The sequence below is a fragment of the Octopus sinensis genome, linkage group LG11 (genome assembly GCF_006345805.1).
Source record: "Octopus sinensis linkage group LG11, ASM634580v1, whole genome shotgun sequence".
Lineage (NCBI taxonomy): Eukaryota > Metazoa > Mollusca > Cephalopoda > Octopoda > Octopodidae > Octopus > Octopus sinensis.
Window position 1 is genome coordinate 1,269,963 of NC_043007.1, and position 17,938 is coordinate 1,287,900.

Here is a 17,938-nt window from a genome sequence, read left to right on the forward strand (position 1 = left end):
TACCCCAACCCCCAAATTGCCGGACTTGTGCTAAACATCGAAATCAATATAATTAATCATTAAATAAAAACATAAAAAGCAATTATAATATTCATTTGTCGTTTGACCCTAGATCAGCCTTCACCGACCAAACCAAAGAATTCCATCCGTGACCAACTCGCCTATTCTTTTTCAGGTTTATTGTACAGGGGGATACATTATCTTATGCGTCTCCTGTTTTAAACTGCTGGGTGTGATTCGAGGGAAGTTTGGCTGATATTTACTCGTAGTGGATTTAATGTTATTCGTCAGTAGTGTGAGTTCCAATCTATCTCACAGATAACAAACTAGTCACTGATTAACTCTGAGATCGATTAATATATTGATTTCTGATAGCTGCTTATCTAAAATTAATCCCATGCTAACCGGAAAGACTTCAGTCGCGGAGAATTCAAATAAAATTGCAATAATGGTCATTTTTATTTATTTATAATATTTATAAATTTATTTATTTATAATAAAAGATAAAAAATAAAATGAAAATTACCAATAATGAAAAAGTGCCATTGCATGGAAAATACAGAATACTTGCACATTTACCCTCCAACTGTAATTCCGAAGCAGGTACGCGATTGGTGCCAAAGGTAAAACACATATGCCCCACGTGACACCGGTCATACCACACATTAAAGTTCGATTTTTAACGGGAAACAATTCCAACATTAATGTATAGGCCGATACTAACAAACCCTAGGGAACACAAATAATAATAATAATAATAATAATAATAATAATAATAATAATAATAATAATAATAACAACAAAAACATGTAATGAAAAGAAATATAACAAGTAACTGCAGAATATGTGGAGATGGACAAGAAACAATAAATCATATTATCTCTGGCTGTCCAGTCTTGGCTAAGAAGGAATATATTCACAGACATGACAGAGTTGGAACCTACATACACTGGAAACTATGCCAACATTATGGAATAACAATAGAAAAAAGATGGTATAGGCACACACCAGAAAAGGTCACAGAAAACGAGAAAGCAACCATACTCTGGGATATGCCGATACACACAGATAGAGAAATTAAGGCCAACAGACCAGATATAGTTGTCAGAGATCATGAAGAAAAAAAATGCTTTCTAATTGATGTATCAATACCGACAGATGACAACGTTTCTCTAAAAGAAATGGAGAAACTTTCAAAATACAAAGACCTGGAAATAGAGGTAACCAGAATGTGGAATCTAAAAACAGAAACAATTCCTATCATAGTAGGTGCATTAGGCATGATAAAAAAATATTCAGACAAATACATAACAAAAACACCAGGACTTACAAACACATATAACATACAGAAAATTACACTACTAGGCACTGCACACATCCTACGCAGAACACTTTCCATACAATAACCATCAGAGCATCACAACAAATCACAGCACATACCCAAGGCACAAAGAGCTGCGCTCGGTAGGGAAGTGAAAGCACACTATAATAATAAAACTACTGAATAATAATAATAATAATAATAATAATAATAATGATGATGATGATGATGATAAAAATAATAATAATGAATCATGCCTCCTCATTGATATGGCTGCCTCAATCGATATAAACGTATCTGTCAACACCTACCAAAAACTGAGCAAATATAAAGATCTTGAAATAGAAATTAGCAAAATGTGGAACCTGAAAACTAAAACAATACCTGTTGTCATAGGTGCCCTGGGAATGATAGCAAAATGGGCTGATTGCTACCTAACTCAGATACCAGGAAACCCCAAAATGGCAGAAATTCAAAAGATAGTGCTCATGGGAACTGCTCATATCCTACGCAAAATACTTTCTATGTAATCTCAAGTTTTAATACAAACATAATTTTCTTATGGTTTATTATACATTCACTAGTAAAACACGAAGTACAAAACCAAATATATGGCACACTAGGCATAACACCAACATGAACTTCCAACTTGTTGTCTCTTAAGGTCTCTGGGTGAGACTTGGAGCCAACTTGTACAAATGTAAAGCAAAAGTCAAACGTAAAATAATAAGAAGATTGGTGAAGAAGGATATTAAAGACAATATTACGTTTAGGCGTCTTTTAGGTAAATGCAGGTGATTTGTTTCCAGTGTAAATGATAACCTCACATTTCTTCATTCTCCGGGGAAGAGTCAGGTCTAAAACGTTAGGTTCTACACATCTCATATCAAATGATCTTATCAAACTCACCAATGGATATAATTGCCTCTGTGCGCGCGCGCGTGTGTGAAAATTTGTATTTGCACAACAGAGCTATAACCACGTATTTAAATGCAGTGACAGAGAAATATACACGAAAACAAATATGAAAGCGCGTGGTCGAGTACTTGGTGGGGGGTGAGCTTACAAGCTTAAGGTCATGGTTTCGATTCTCGAACTGGGCACTGGGGTCGAGTAAATACTGCTAAGCATTTCGCCCGGTATGTTAACGCTTCTGCCAGCTCGTCATAGCGTCTTTAAAATAATAACTTTTCCATTAGGAATGTCTTGAGGTTCGACAATGACAACAAAGTATAAACAAACGAATTAAAAAGTAGTGAAACACGGGTTTTGGAACTTGTATCGAAATCTCGATTTCCAAAATAGTTTATCGTTACACTACACGGATGCTGGCGAGTCCTTAACCCTTGTTGGATCGGGGAGTGCCGTCTTGGCATACGGTATCACTTGGTTATTTCCCACTTGAAAAAAAAAAAAAAAACGCAGCCCTTTACATGTTTGAACACAAGTGATTTCTTCCAGAGAGAATAAGAAGAATCGATTCTCAGTAATTGGATTGGCGCTTTATTTAAGGGTGTCGAATAGATGAAATGCTAAGTTGACCTCGACAGGACTTGAAGTAGAGGATGGAGAGAGCAGGAACGAACTCAGCAAGCTGTTCTGTCTGATGTGCAAACGACTCTGCTAAATCGTCGCATTATCACTCCACTGAATTTGTTTGCATTTCTAGACATACGCTTACCTAGACTTAAGCTCTCAACTCTTTGATAGACATTGAAATCGTAAGGGTGCCGTTGTAGCATACAACGTATCGTGGACATCTTTTTAGACCTGGTTCACCCCGTACCACACCAGGTCTGCCCACAGTGTCAATCTCTTTCAAAAATAGCGAAAGACAGAGGAAAAAGAGATAAAGCATCGAACCAAAACAGGACAAATACTTTATTTGTCGAACCCTGAAAGACTAAATGTGAATTGGACCGTAGTGAGATTCGAACTAAGATCGAGGACACGGAGAACCAGAACGATTACTACACAAAGCACTATTTTCGACGTCGTAACGACTCTGCCAATTGGCCGTATGTGCAGAAATGAATCCAGTTGTATTTATTTCGTTGAGACTTAATAATTGTGAATGAATTGAAAGTAGTTATCTGACGTTGTCTGTAACACACGCTGACCTTATTCAATGCAGTTTCTCAAACACTTAACCAACAAAGCAGACTTTTTTCTTTTCCTTTTTTCTTTTTTAGTCCATGATTAATAGATTACAGCCAATATCTGTCTAATTAGAACATTTAAGTTCAAAAGGGCGTCTCGTTTGCCCTCGTTATGAGAGGATACTCGTACGAAAGACAGACTTTCACTAGTGAACATCAACCGCTAAATAAACATATAAATCTTAGTAAATTTTCAATTATTCATATGACTATATATTTGTGTCTGTGTGTCAGTGCACACACGTCAGAGAAAGAGTGAGTGAGCGAGAAGAGGGGTGGGGAGGAGGAAGAGAAAAAGAGAGCACACATGCTTTCTTTGGTCATAATTCCAACCGCATGTGGGTTGGGTATATGAATATTAAATCACGGTAATATTTGGTTGATATTCCGCCGAGGTCGACTTTGCCTTTCATCCTTTCAGGGTCGATTAAATAAGTACCAGTTACGCACTAGGGTCGATGTAATCGACTTAGTCCCTTTGTCTGTCATTGTTTGTCCCCTCTACGTTTAGCCCCCTGTGGGCAATAAAGAATTAAATATTTGGTTGATATTTTTTTATCGACCCCACTGGAAGGAAACCACAGACGTTGATCGGGCAAGATTTGAACTCATAATAAAAAACAAAGCACGTTTTGTCCGATACACTAATGGCTTGGCCTACACACAGAATACTCTGATTATTTCTATGTATCTGGTTATACGATTTAAGGATATGTTAGAGTCTACCTACTTGGTGTGTGTGTGCGTGTGTGTGTGTGTATACGGTCAATTCGAAGATGTCAGGTCGTCATTAGGGATTAGATAATCCAAAAATTTTACTGGTTAATCACTATAAGGAGAAAGTCTCAACGGTATATCAGGGATTATTATACTAATACATATTATTAATAATTAAAGAAAGAAAAGGGAGAATCATACAAATAAATTATTTATATATCCATAATTCTCCATTTTCTTTCTTCCATTATAAACTATATATATATATATATATATTATATATATATATATAAAATATAATATAAAATCCGTTCTGTCTGTCTGTGTGTGTCTTCTAGGATCTCGGGCATCCTCCATCCGGTTGCGCTCAAATTTGATATGTAGATACCGACGGTATCAGGGTGTGTCTAAGTCTTGAAAAAATTACAAAACTCGATTCCAGGCGGGAATGCGATCGATAAAGCCGATTTTGTCCTGCTTTTCTTCCGTCAACCCGTACATAACTACCTCTTCCATTTTTTGTTGTTTTTGTACTGCTTAAGGACACGTTTCTTTCCTGCCAAGCTTACTATTTGAAACCATTTTTGTGTTCCCTCAGTCAACAGCCTTATCATTACTGGTACTTTAAACTCTACCGTTGCATATTTGTGTGAATAAAATCGTTTTTCTTTGCAATAGAAAAAAAGTCTATCGTTATTTCTTATTTTGCTTGTGTCTCAAGTTTAGTTTAAATCAGTGTTTCTCAAAGGGGAGGCCTATGGGACGGTTGGACAAGTTGTTTTGAGAAAATTTGGTTTAAATGTTTGACAACTCAGCACTGTCCATTGGACGGAGGTGTGTGTTTTTCTCGTATATATATATATACACACACATAAGTTCTTGGTCATACTTATATTTTCATGTCAGTAGTTTACAAGTTATGTTTTGCTCCTGCATTCACATCTCTCATGCATAATACATAACTCATGGAAGTAGGTACTTGGGTATATATATATATATATATATATATATATATATATATCTAGGGAGAATTCACAAAAAAATGACGAAGACAGGTGCTGTAGACAACAAACAGATGTATTAGTTTAACGCTCGGGAAGTGAAAAAGTCTTTAAAGTTTCGAGCCTACGCTTTTCCACAGAAAGGAACATAGAAACAAGGAGAGAAAATAAAGAGAGAAAATAAAGAATGTGTAGTGGTTAGCGATCTATCATGGCAAATATATATATAACTCATGGTCGCATCGTCGGTCTATGGCTATGACCCTGAAACCAATACTTAGCTGAAGACCCCAACCTCTCCGAGACTGAAGAAGGCACGAATGTGTCGAAGCAATGTGTTCGACTGCAAGAGCATTCTTCATCGTGTGTATTGATCCACCGGGTCAGACAGTAAACAAGGCGTACTATATTGACGTGTTGCGGAATTTGTGGAATGCTGTTGGTTGGAAAAGGACAGAATTGCATGCATCGGTGATCAGTAGATCCACCCATGACAACACACCTACCCATCCAGCACAACTTGTGCAAATGGTTTTGGACAAGCACAGCATTCCAAATCCGATGATGACCACAAATCTCACCCTTGCAACTTGTTCCTCTCTCCAAATATCTAATCCTACAAGGAACAAGAGACCAAGATGTTGCCGAAATCCAAGAGAATGCGACGAGGCAGCCGCTCGCTTTCCCAAAAGAGGAGTTCCAGGAATGCTTCCATCAAAGGAAACCACACTGAAAAAGCGGTGTGCCATGAGAAGGGGTCTACTTCGAAGGACATCAAGTACCGCATTGGCATGTATTGTTGGCAGCTCAGCTTATCACATGGGTAGCAATAATATATTAGAATTGCGATAATCCGGGACAATTATAACGGCCTCTCCTGAAAAACGTATCTAGGATACATTTAGAATGTGTGAGTGTAGTCGTGTATATAATCAAGACTGCGTGTCAGTGTATGAATGTGTGTGAGTGAGTGTATGTGTGTGTGAGTGTGTGTGTGTGTGTGTTTGTGTGAGTGAATGAGTGATTGAGTGAGTGTATGTGAATGTGTGTGTGTGTGTGTGAGTGAGTGCATGTGTGCGTGTTTGTGTGAGTGAGTGATTGAGTTTGTGTATGTGAATGTGTGTGTGTTGTGTGAGTGTGAGTGTGTTGTGTGAGCGTATGTGAGTGAGTCTGTGTGCTGTGTGAGTGTGTGTCTGAATGTGAATGAGTGAGTGTGTATGTGTGTGTGTGTGTGTATGCTCACGTTATGCAAATATGCTAAATTTGAAAAATAATCCCCTAATTATGTAACCCTTACCCCGTTAATTTTTCAACTTCAGTTTTTATTTTTATTTTTATGTTTATTTTATGTTTTATTAATATATTTCCATTCATTATTATTTTTTTATTAAGGCAGCGAGCTGGCAGAAACGTTAGCACTTCGGGCGAAATGCGTAGCCGTATTTCGTCTGCCGTTACGTTCTGAGTTCAAATTCCGCCGAGGTCGATTTTACCTTTCATCCTTTCGGGGTCCATAAATTAAGTACCACTTACGCACTGGGATCGATATAATTGACTTGTTTGTCCCCTCTGTGTGTATCCCCTTGTGGGCAGTAAAGAAATAGGTATTTTGCCCGTCGTTACGTTCTGTGTTCAAATTCCGCCGAGGTCGATTTTGCCTTTCATACTTTCGGGGTCGATAAAATAAGTACCAATTGCGTATGTATGTATGTAGGAGGCGTAGGAGTGGGTGTGTGGTAAGTATCTTGCTTACGTACCACATGGTTCTGGGTTCAGTCCCACTGCCTCGGGCAGACCAAAGCCTTGTGAGTGGATTTGGTAGACGGAAACTGAAAGAAGTCCGTCGTATACATGCATATATATATATATATATAATATATATATATATATATATAATATATATATATATATGTATGTATGCATATATATGCATGTGTGTGTGTCTGTGTTTGTCCCCCCACCCCCCCCCCACCCCCACCCCCACCCCCACCCAACATCGCTTGGCAATCGATGCTGGTGTGTTTATGTCCCGTAACTTAGCGGTTCGGCAAAAGAGACCAATAGAATAAGTACTAGGCTTACAATGAATAAGTCCTGGGGTCGATTTGCTCGACTTAAGGCGGTGCTCCAGCATGGCCACAGTCAAATGAATGAGACAAGGAAAAGAGTATGTATGCATGTACGTAATAATTTTCTGGCTCATGCAGATTGCGTGTCCCTAAGCAGTGACGTGTTTACTGGTTATGGCTAAATCCAGTTCTGCTAAATTCTTCCAATGTTATAAAAAGTTGTCCTACATTGCTTTGATTTTATAGAAGTTGAATCTATTTCCCTTCACTTTTGCTAATAACCGCCTTGTGGAAAAACCATTCTCTTTACCCTACTTTTGAAACGTTGTACTGATTTAGTTTCTTGTCATAATAAACGAACCTAGAGACGTCAAGACCGTTCAAATATATATTCACATACTACCACGATTTTGAAAAACAAGTTTAAAGTAGAGCACTTTTATTTGTACTCTTACTCCTACGCTTCACAAATATACGAATACACACAAACACACACATTATGATACTTCATAATATAGAAATAGTGGAGGCGCAATGGCCCAGTGGTTAGGGCAGCGGACTCGCGGTCATAGGATCGAGGTTTCGATTCCCAGACCGGGCGTTGTGAGTGTTGATTGAGCGAAAACACCTAAAAGCTCCACGAGGCTCCGGCAGGGCATGGTGGTGATCCCTGCTGTACTCTTTCACCACAACTTTCTCTCACTCTTACTTCCTGTTTCTGTTGTACCTGTATTTCAAAGGGCCGGCCTTGTCACTCTCTGTGTCACGCTGAATATCCCCGAGAACTACGTTAAGGGTACACGTGTCTGTGGAGTGCTCAGCCACTTACATGTTAATTTCACGGAATCCCCGTCGTCGTAACCGACGGAGTGCTTCCATCCAATATAGAAATAAGAACGGAAATTAGAACGCTAATATTGAGCCCAGTGATTAATTGGCACTCATTTTATCGACACCCGAAAGAAGAAAAGACAAAACCGATCGTAGCGAAATTTGAAATCGGGACAAAATGTTGATCAGTATTCTGTCTGGTGTGCTAATGATTCTGTCAGCTCGCTTCATATCTATATCTATCTATCTATCTATCTATATATATATATATATTATATATATATATATATGTATGTATGCATATATATGCATGTGTGTGTGTCTGTGTTTGTCCCCCCACCCCCCCCCCACCCCCACCCCCACCCCCACCCCCACCCAACATCGCTTGGCAACCGATGCTGGTGTGTTTATGTCCCGTAACTTAGCGGTTCGGCAAAAGAGACCAATAGAATAAGTACTAGGCTTACAATGAATAAGTCCTGGGGTCGATTTGCTCGACTTAAGGCGGTGCTCCAGCATGGCCACAGTCAAATGAATGAGACAAGGAAAAGAATAAGTATGCATGTACGTAATAATTTTCTGGCTCATGTAGATTGCGTGTCCCTAAGCAGTGACGTGTTTACTGGTTATGGCTAAATCCAGTTCTGCTAAATTCTTCCAATGTTATAAAAAGTTGTCCTACATTGCTTTGATTTTATAGAAGTTGAATCTATTTCCCTTCACTTTTGCTAATAACCGCCTTGTGGAAAAACCATTCTATTTACCCTACTTTTGAAACGTTGTACTGATTTAGTTTCTTGTCAAAATAAACGAACCTAGAGACGTCAAGACCGTTCAAATATATATTCACATACTACCACGATTTTGAAAAACAAGTTTAAAGTAGAGCACTTTTATTTGTACTCTTACTCCTACGCTTCACAAATATACGAATACACACAAACACACACATTATGATACTTCATAATATAGAAATAGTGGAGGCGCAATGGCCCAGTGGTTAGGGCAGCGGACTCGCGGTCATAGGATCGAGGTTTCGATTCCCAGACCGGGCGTTGTGAGTGTTGATTGAGCGAAAACACCTAAAAGCTCCACGAGGCTCCGGCAGGGCATGGTGGTGATCCCTGCTGTACTCTTTCACCACAACTTTCTCTCACTCTTACTTCCTGTTTCTGTTGTACCTGTATTTCAAAGGGCCGGCCTTGTCACTCTCTGTGTCACGCTGAATATCCCCGAGAACTACGTTAAGGGTACACGTGTCTGTGGAGTGCTCAGCCACTTACATGTTAATTTCACGGAATCCCCGTCGTCGTAACCGACGGAGTGCTTCCATCCAATATAGAAATAAGAACGGAAATTAGAACGCTAATATTGAGCCCAGTGATTAATTGGCGCTCATTTTATCGACACCCGAAAGAAGAAAAGACAAAACCGATCGTAGCAAAATTTGAAATCGGGACAAAATGTTGATCAGTATTCTGTCTGGTGTGCTAATGATTCTGTCAGCTCGCTTCATATCTATATCTATCTATCTATCTATCTATATATATATATATATATCACCGTGATCGACCAGGCTATCAGATGTTGTTACACATCGCTGGTCACAATGCGTTCGCATTGTTTTAGCCTTCGAATGACGCCACCCTGCTGGCTAAGCGAGCAGGCCAACAGAAGAAAGAGTGAGAGAAAGTGGTGAAAGAGTACAGCAGGGATCACCTCCCCCCTGCCGGAGCCTCGTGGAGCTTTTAGGTGTTTTCGCTCAATAAACACACACAACGCCCGGTCTGGGAATCGAAACCGCAATCCTACGACCGCGAGTCCGCTGCCCTAACCACTGGCCCATTGCGCCTCCACATGTGTGTGTGGTGTGTGTGTGTGTGTGTGTATATATATATATATGTATATGTATATATATATATATATATATATATATATATATATATATATCAGAATAAGCAACAGGATGTCCAGAGGTAATGCAGTACAATTGTTTCAAGCGACTCCATTTCATTGAACAGTGCAATCATTACATCAATTTAAATGCAGAGCAATCCCCAGCTGCATAAATACATAGAATTAAATTAAAGCAGATGGACACATTAGTATAATTTTACCTAAAACCTCCAAGAAGGTAAGGAGAAAGACAAAGATGATGCTGTCTTCACATCTGCTTAGAAGCTACCACATCTACATCGATTGTTGGTCTGGAGAAGGAAAATTATAGAAAAAAATAAATATCTAAATGAGTGGAAACTGAACTGGCGAGTGTGTTAATTAATTAGGCATTAAAATAGAATGACCCTCCCCAGACAACAAAATATGATTCAACTCACGAATTCACATAAAGAATCTTCCAAACTAAATTCAAAAACGAAATATACAGGGGTTGGAGAAAATAATGGAAACATCTAGCATCACAGCATCATAATGTTGAAATATGTTTAAAACCGTCAAAAGCTTTTTTATTTTTATGTTTTTTTTTCATTTATTATTAGTGTTGCTTAACATGTTTAGCTAAACTTGATGTTTCTTTTCAGATATCATCAGAAAAAGGTAATTAAAATTCATTAAATTGACATATCTATTGGACTTTCAAAGAGGTCAAATTGTTGGTGCTCGTATGGCAGGCGCTAGCGTAACGAAAATAGTGTAACGAAAACAGAAATGTTTGGTGTATCAAGAAGTACTGTCTCGAAAGTAATGACAGCCTTTGGGAAAGAGGGAAAAATCTTCTCATCGAAACAAAACTCCCGAAGAAAACCAAAACTTTCAGATAGGAACCGTCGGGCTCTTACGCGAATTGTTAGAAAGAATCGTAAAAGTACAGCTCCCGAAATTACTGCAGAGCTTAATGACCACATCGAGAATCCAGTTTCCGCAAAAACTGTTCGCCGGGAGCTGCACAAAACCGGATTTCACGGGAGGGCTGTAATCAGAAAACCACTACTTTCAAAAACAAACGTTGCAAAGCGTTTAGAGTTGAGTAAAAACCTACAGAATTGGTCCCTAGAGCAGTGGAAGAATGTTATTTTCTTAGACGAGTTATCCTTTACCTTATTTCCGACCACCGACCGAGTATACGTGTGGAGACAGCCAAAAGAAGCATTTGACCCAGACTACCTTCTTCCAACTGTTAAACATAGAGGAGGATCAGTGATGATCGGTGGGGGGGTGGGCTGTACCTTGGAAATCCGCCGGCCCAATGGTTTCCCTTCATGACAGAATTAATAGTCAAGACTATTTAAGCATTTCATCTGATCAAATTCATCCTTTGGTTGCGGAACTGTTTCCGGAGAGAAACGCGATCTTTCGGGATAATAATGTACCAATTCACACAGCTAAAGTTGTTACTGGATGGCACGAGGAACATTCTAGTGAAGTTCAACATCTTATCTGGCCCCCACAGTCCCCAGATCTCAACATTATTAAACATTTATGGTGCATTTTAGAAAAACAAGTAGGGAGTCGATATCCTCCACCATCTTCAGTACAAGAACTGGAGACTACAATTCAAAATGTGTACGAGTCCATACCTCGTAGAATTCAAGCTGTAATTACTGCCAAAGGCGGCTCTACTCATATTAAAATAAATTTGTTTGAAATTTTAAGATGTTTCCATTTTTTTTGTCCAACTCCTGTATATATATATATATATATACATTCTATATTATGACAACACTAGCTTGCATCGTTAACTCAGGTTTAAGGATTGGTTACCTTATGTTACTGTCGTGTTGTTGTTGGTGCTGCTGTTGCTGAAGAGTATATATATATATATATATGCAGATGTGGCTGTTTGGTAAGAAGTTTGCTTACCAACCACATGGTTCCTGGTTCAGTCCCACTGCATGGCACCATGGGCAAGTGTCTTCTACTATAGCCTCAGGCCGACCAAAGCTTTGTGAGTGGATTTGGTAGACGGAAACTGAAAACCCGTCGTATATATATATGTATATATCTGTGGAGATGGAGGTGGTGGTGGTGGTGGTGGTGGTGGTGATGGAGGTGGTGCGTGTGGAAGTGGCGGTGGTGATTAGATAGTGAAAAGTCTATTTAAAAAAAAAACGAACCAAGTATTTTTATGTCACCAATCACTTAACGCATGCACTTAAGCGCAATTCCGTAAAATATTTACGCTTATTTACTAAGCAGATATATGTACAATCTCTCTCTATATAAAGCTGAAGTTGTCTGTGTGTGGCAGGTTTGGTAGCCTTCAACTAACACTATCTCCTCCGAGACCCTGCGGCGCAAGTTGACCAAAATTGAGAGTATGATAGAAGAAGGTTTGCTCTTCCTTGAGTAGAAGATAAAATTCAAATCGGACCTTGTTAAGACCAAAAATTATTTACATCAAAAAGGTGCTTTTTTTCTGTGAAAATCCCTATTTCTTACGATCTTTTGACTGCTGTGTCACTATTTTTAAGTGTATTTCAACCAGAGAAATGTTCACTTAAAGAGAATACATAATGCAAAATTTTTACATTTCAAAAATTCCAATTCTAAAGGGTGGAAACAAACCCGAGCAACGCCGGGCGACACTGCTTGTTTAACTAAAGGTTGTGTCATATGTACGGGGTATTGTGCGTTTTCTTTTTCTCTATGGGAAAATTTGAAAAATAAGAGTACATATTTATTTGATGGGTGCTGTGTATTAAGTCTATACAATTGTGCATAAAGTATATAAAGTGCATTAAGTAATCATCATATTCCAATTTCTTTCACTTTTCAATGAGTAACAGACGAGCGACTATCTTTTAATACAGACACAACACAGGCTACACTTTCAGGATTTGGGGATAAAGTTTGCAGAAATAAACCACATAAATTTGCCATTAGTTCCGTGAAATATCCACGGGTTCCGCTAGTAACATATGAATAAACAAGTCCATTAAAGCAATAAAAATAGTGAACTTTGTTGTGTCTGGGGAGAGTCATTTTCTTTTTGTGCCTTATAAATTTACGTTGCGTCTTGCAACCTTTTCAATAGTCTTGAGTCAAGACTATTGAAAAGGTTGCAAGACGCAACGAAAATTTTAGGAGAATAAAAATAAGAAATAAGTGGAAATTTTAACGGTGAGTGTGTTACATTATAAGGCACAAAAAGAAAATGACTCTCCCCAGACACAACAGAATATGCTTCAACTCATATAAAGAATCTTGCAAGCCAAATCCAAAAACGAAATAGTGAACTTAATATTGCAAAATATAGAAAATGGTTTACTCTACCTGGGTAAAAAGTCCTTCCAACAGCCGAAATACAACGAAGGCATAGTAGTTAGATGATAATGAGGATGAAATTGAAGATATTAAAATAAGGATGTTACTGATCACCAGTATTGGTTTTCTTCCTCTGGTATCCGAAAAATAAGGCATGGTTAATGATCCAACCAGGCCTCCCACCGAATACAAGGTTTGTGTCAGTTCAGAAAGGCCGGCTTTGCCACATACAAGATCCCACTGCGAAACGAAAATCAAAAATATAAATTCGTGTGTATTGATGCGCGTGCGTACGTGTGAGTGTGTGTGTGTGTGTGTGTGTGTGTCTGTGTGTGTGTGGCAGGTTTGGTAGCCTTCAACTAACACTATCTCCTCCGAGACCCTGCGGCGCAAGTTGACCAAAATTGAGAGTATGATATAGAAGAAGGCTTGCTCTTCCTTCCGTAGAAAAAAAATTCAAATCGGACCTTGTTAAGACCAAAAATTATTTACATCAAAAAGGTGCTTTTTTTCTGTGAAAATCCCTATTTCTTACGATTTTTTGACTGCTGTGTCACTATTTTTAAGTGTATTTCAACCAGAGAAATGTTCACTTAAAGAGAATACATAATGGAAAATTTTTACATTTCAAAAATTCCAATTCTAAAGGGTCGAAACAAACCCGAGCAACGCCGGGCGATACTGCTTGTTTAACTAAAGGTTGTGTCATATGTACGGGGTATTGTGCGTTTTTTTTCTCTATGGGAAAATTTGAAAAATAAGAGTACATATTTATTTGATGGGTGCTGTGTATTAAGTCTATACAATTGTGCATAAAGTATATAAAGTGCATTAAGTAATCATCATATACCAATTTCTTTCACTTTTCAATGAGTAACAGACGAGCGACTATCTTTTAATACAGACACAACACAGGCTACACTTTCAGGATTTGGGGATAAAGTTTGCAGAAATAAACCACATAAATTTGCCATTAGTTCCGTGAAATATCCACGGGTTCCGCTAGTAACATATGAATAAACAAGTCCATTAAAGCAATAAAAATAGTGAACTTTGTTGTGTCTGGGGAGAGTCATTTTCTTTTTGTGCCTTATAAATTTACCATATAAATTTTCGTTGCGTCTTGCAACCTTTTCAATAGTCTTGAGTCAAGACTATTGAAAAGGTTGCAAGACGCAACGAAAATTTTAGGAGAATAAAAATAAGAAATAAGTGGAAATTTTAACGGTGAGTGTGTTACATTATAAGGCACAAAAAGAAAATGACTCTCCCCAGACACAACAGAATATGCTTCAACACACGAACTCATATAAAGAATCTTGCAAGCCAAATCCAAAAACGAAATAGTGAACTTAATATTGCAAAATATAGAAAATGGTTTACTCTACCTGGGTAAAAAGTCCTTCCAACAGCCGAAATACAACGAAGGCATAGTAGTTAGATGATAATGAGGATGAAATTGAAGATATTAAAATAAGGATGTTACTGATCACCAGTATTGGTTTTCTTCCTCTGGTATCCGAAAAATAAGGCATGGTTAATGATCCAACCAGGCCTCCCACCGAATACAAGGTTTGTGTCAGTTCAGAAAGGCCGGCTTTGCCACATACAAGATCCCACTGCGAAACGAAAATCAAAAATATAAATTCGTGTGTATTGATGCGCGTGCGTACGTGTGAGTGTGTGTGTGTGTGTGTGTGTGTGTCTGTGTGTGTGTGCTCGTGTGAGTCTGTACGCGGATAAACGTGTATATTCATATATATATATATATATATATATATATATATATATATATATATATATATATATAATATATATATATATAATATTTGAGTGCATGTATGTATATGTACATGCATTTGTATTACGCAAAACACACAGACATATACATACATGTATAGATACATACATGTGCGTAAATATGTATATTTATTTGTCTGTGTATTTATCTTTTTATTTCTCTCTCTCTCTTTCTCTCTATGTTTGCGCGTGTGAGTTGTGTATATGTGTGCTTAAGTGTGTGTAAAGACAGGACAGACAGATAAATACATACATACATGGATGGACGGAGGGATAGATAGATAGATAGATAGATAGATAGATAGATAGATAGATAGATAGATAGATAGATAGATAGATAGATAGATAGATAGATATGGATTTATGTGTGTAAAGTGTTAAGTGTGATGTACAGAATTGAATATTGAGAAAAAGTCGTCAGAATTTTGGAAAGAACTTTTTTTAATATTATGTCTTCATTTTCATATTCGCGCTTTCGTTTGTCTTTTGAACTTGTCAAATACAACTGATACTTATTTTATTGACCTAGAAATGATTAAAGGCAAAGTCGACCTTGGTGTTATTTGAGCTCAGTACGTAAGGACGGATGAAATGCCGCTAAGCTTTTGGCCCGGCCTGCTAACGATAATAAGAGTCAAAATACTAAAGCCATGCAAGGTGTCTCATGCCTGAAGAACACATAAAGTGAATATTTATATATGTTAAACTGATACATTATGAGGCAGAAAACAAACAGAACAAAATAAGGAAGAGAATAATTGCCAAGGCTTAGAAATTCTGACTCGAAAGAAACTTCCAATAGTTACAAAGCATATTATTTTTGTTGCAGAGTATGCCTGGTGGCGTAACCAAGTCCTGAGTTTTCCATCTAATGCACTAACACATAAACCTAGTGTTGCAATGTCAACATGCATAAACAAGCTGCACTCTGATGTTTTCCACCAAAGTCAGAAAACAGCACAGCTCCATGACTTTCGGAAACATTTTTTCACGCTAAGAGTTGCTGAAGCATGGAACAAACTGCCGGCATCAGTTGTTAGTTGTCGGAGCACTGCATCCTTCAAAACTTCCATGCTTCCTGAGATTCGCCAACACTACAACTGATTTTCTCCCCTCCATACACACGCAAGCATGTATCTGACTCATAAACTGTTCACTTTCCTGACATTTTTACATTACTGCATATACTTTATACGCACTTTTGACAAGTTGTGATGCACCTGAGCACTGTATACAATAATTTCATTATATATTATTTTAAGAGAGCGAATAAAGGACAACGGGTCAGGTGCATAAACGAAGGCAAGGTGAAACCCAGGCAGGTAAATGTTGCTAGTGATTCAAAACAGCAGAATAATTAGCAAGAAACGTTCGTGTCTAAATTTGTAACAATGTTGCAAAACTATGCGTTTAATAACCATATGTTTAGCATCGCTGTAAAAAAAGACATCTTTGTTTTGCAACGAAGCTCTCGGCAACGAGTCGTATATCAAATCCGCAAATTTCAGCAGTCATCTATGTCTTCTTATTATGATCTACTTACTTTCTGTTAGTTGCTGAGAGAATGAATTCATAAAACTATTTCTTTAAACCGTCTAATGATAATTAATGTGCGAATCGTTTCTGTCGTTAGACTGCAGTCTTGCTTGTGTACAATTATTCACAATAAGATAGAAGAAATACGTTTTTTTTTCTTTCTGAAAGCTATTTTTAAACCTTTAAAGTTTTTGCAAAAGACAGAATGCTCTGTTCTGTCGATATCTGATAACTTTGGTCCCTTCTGTAGTCTACAGTAGGTAGCATTTCAAGATTTATAACAAAATATGCAACATATGTGTGCACACACACGCACACACATGCACACATATGCGCACACAAACAAACATATATAATGTTATATATTTTTTATATATGATGAATAAATATGCATATCTATATATTGATCAACTTATGTATATATGCGCGTATTTGTGTGTGTGAAAGAGAGAGAAAGAAATTTGCTGAGTATTTCACAGACACGTGCATTCTAAATTTAAGTCCCAGACAGAATCGTCATGAGAAGTGTGACAATGTAAAGTCTTTGAATTATAGGTGAAAATTAGTTAACGACGTTTACACAGTTCCTGTCTAACCAAAGGTATTGGTCGAAGTTAGGCAATAGAATATACGTACACACGCATACATACTTACATGCATACGTACGTACATACATGCATACATTTATTAATTGCAAACAAGTATAAAATTGTAATCTCCTTCAACGCAGGATCCTCTGGCTTCAATGCGCTTCGTGAAGGCCCCATGGAAGTCCTCCAAAAGGAAGATGTCCAGGACCCTTGTCACGGCCTCCTTCATCTTCATCTTCAACATGAAGAACACCCAAAAGTCACAGGGAGAAAGATCTGGACTATAGGGATGGTGTGAGAGTTTTGATGCCCATCCCTTGTCAAGCAGTTGATTACCAGTATGGAATTGTCGACTGGTCCATTGTCTTGGTGTATGTGCTCTAGCTTTTACAAAGAAACCCCTTTCCGAATCCTCCAAAACCTCTACAAAATACGCTTTGTTGACCGTCTGACCAGAGGGAACCCAGTGGGTACAGAGGATTCCCTTGGGGATCATCTTGTACGTCACATTGAACTTGCTTTTCCTGGCCTCTTGAGCCAGCAAGAAACAGATGCTCGGCCTCACAAACGTTGATTAATAAGCGGTCAAGCATTTCTTAAGTTTTTGAAACATTTAAACCCATTAGAAAATTACTATTTGTAAGTCTCACAACGAGAGATATTCTGCAACAGTACTTTGTAGTAAAGATTG

General features: G+C 38.0%; 1 protein-coding gene across 2 annotated transcripts in view; it reads right to left on the minus strand.

Annotated features, from left to right (window-relative positions):
* The window catches only part of LOC115217435 (organic cation transporter protein-like), a 64,438-nt gene that overhangs the window by 21,731 nt on the left and 24,769 nt on the right, over positions 1-17,938 (minus strand). For both annotated transcript variants that reach the window (XM_036507024.1, XM_036507023.1), the window contains 2 exons: positions 14,710-14,940; positions 527-729 (listed from right to left, as the gene is read on the minus strand). In XM_036507024.1, the coding sequence (XP_036362917.1) occupies positions 527-729; positions 14,710-14,940 (434 nt within the window). The remainder of the gene's footprint in view (positions 1-526; positions 730-14,709; positions 14,941-17,938) is intronic.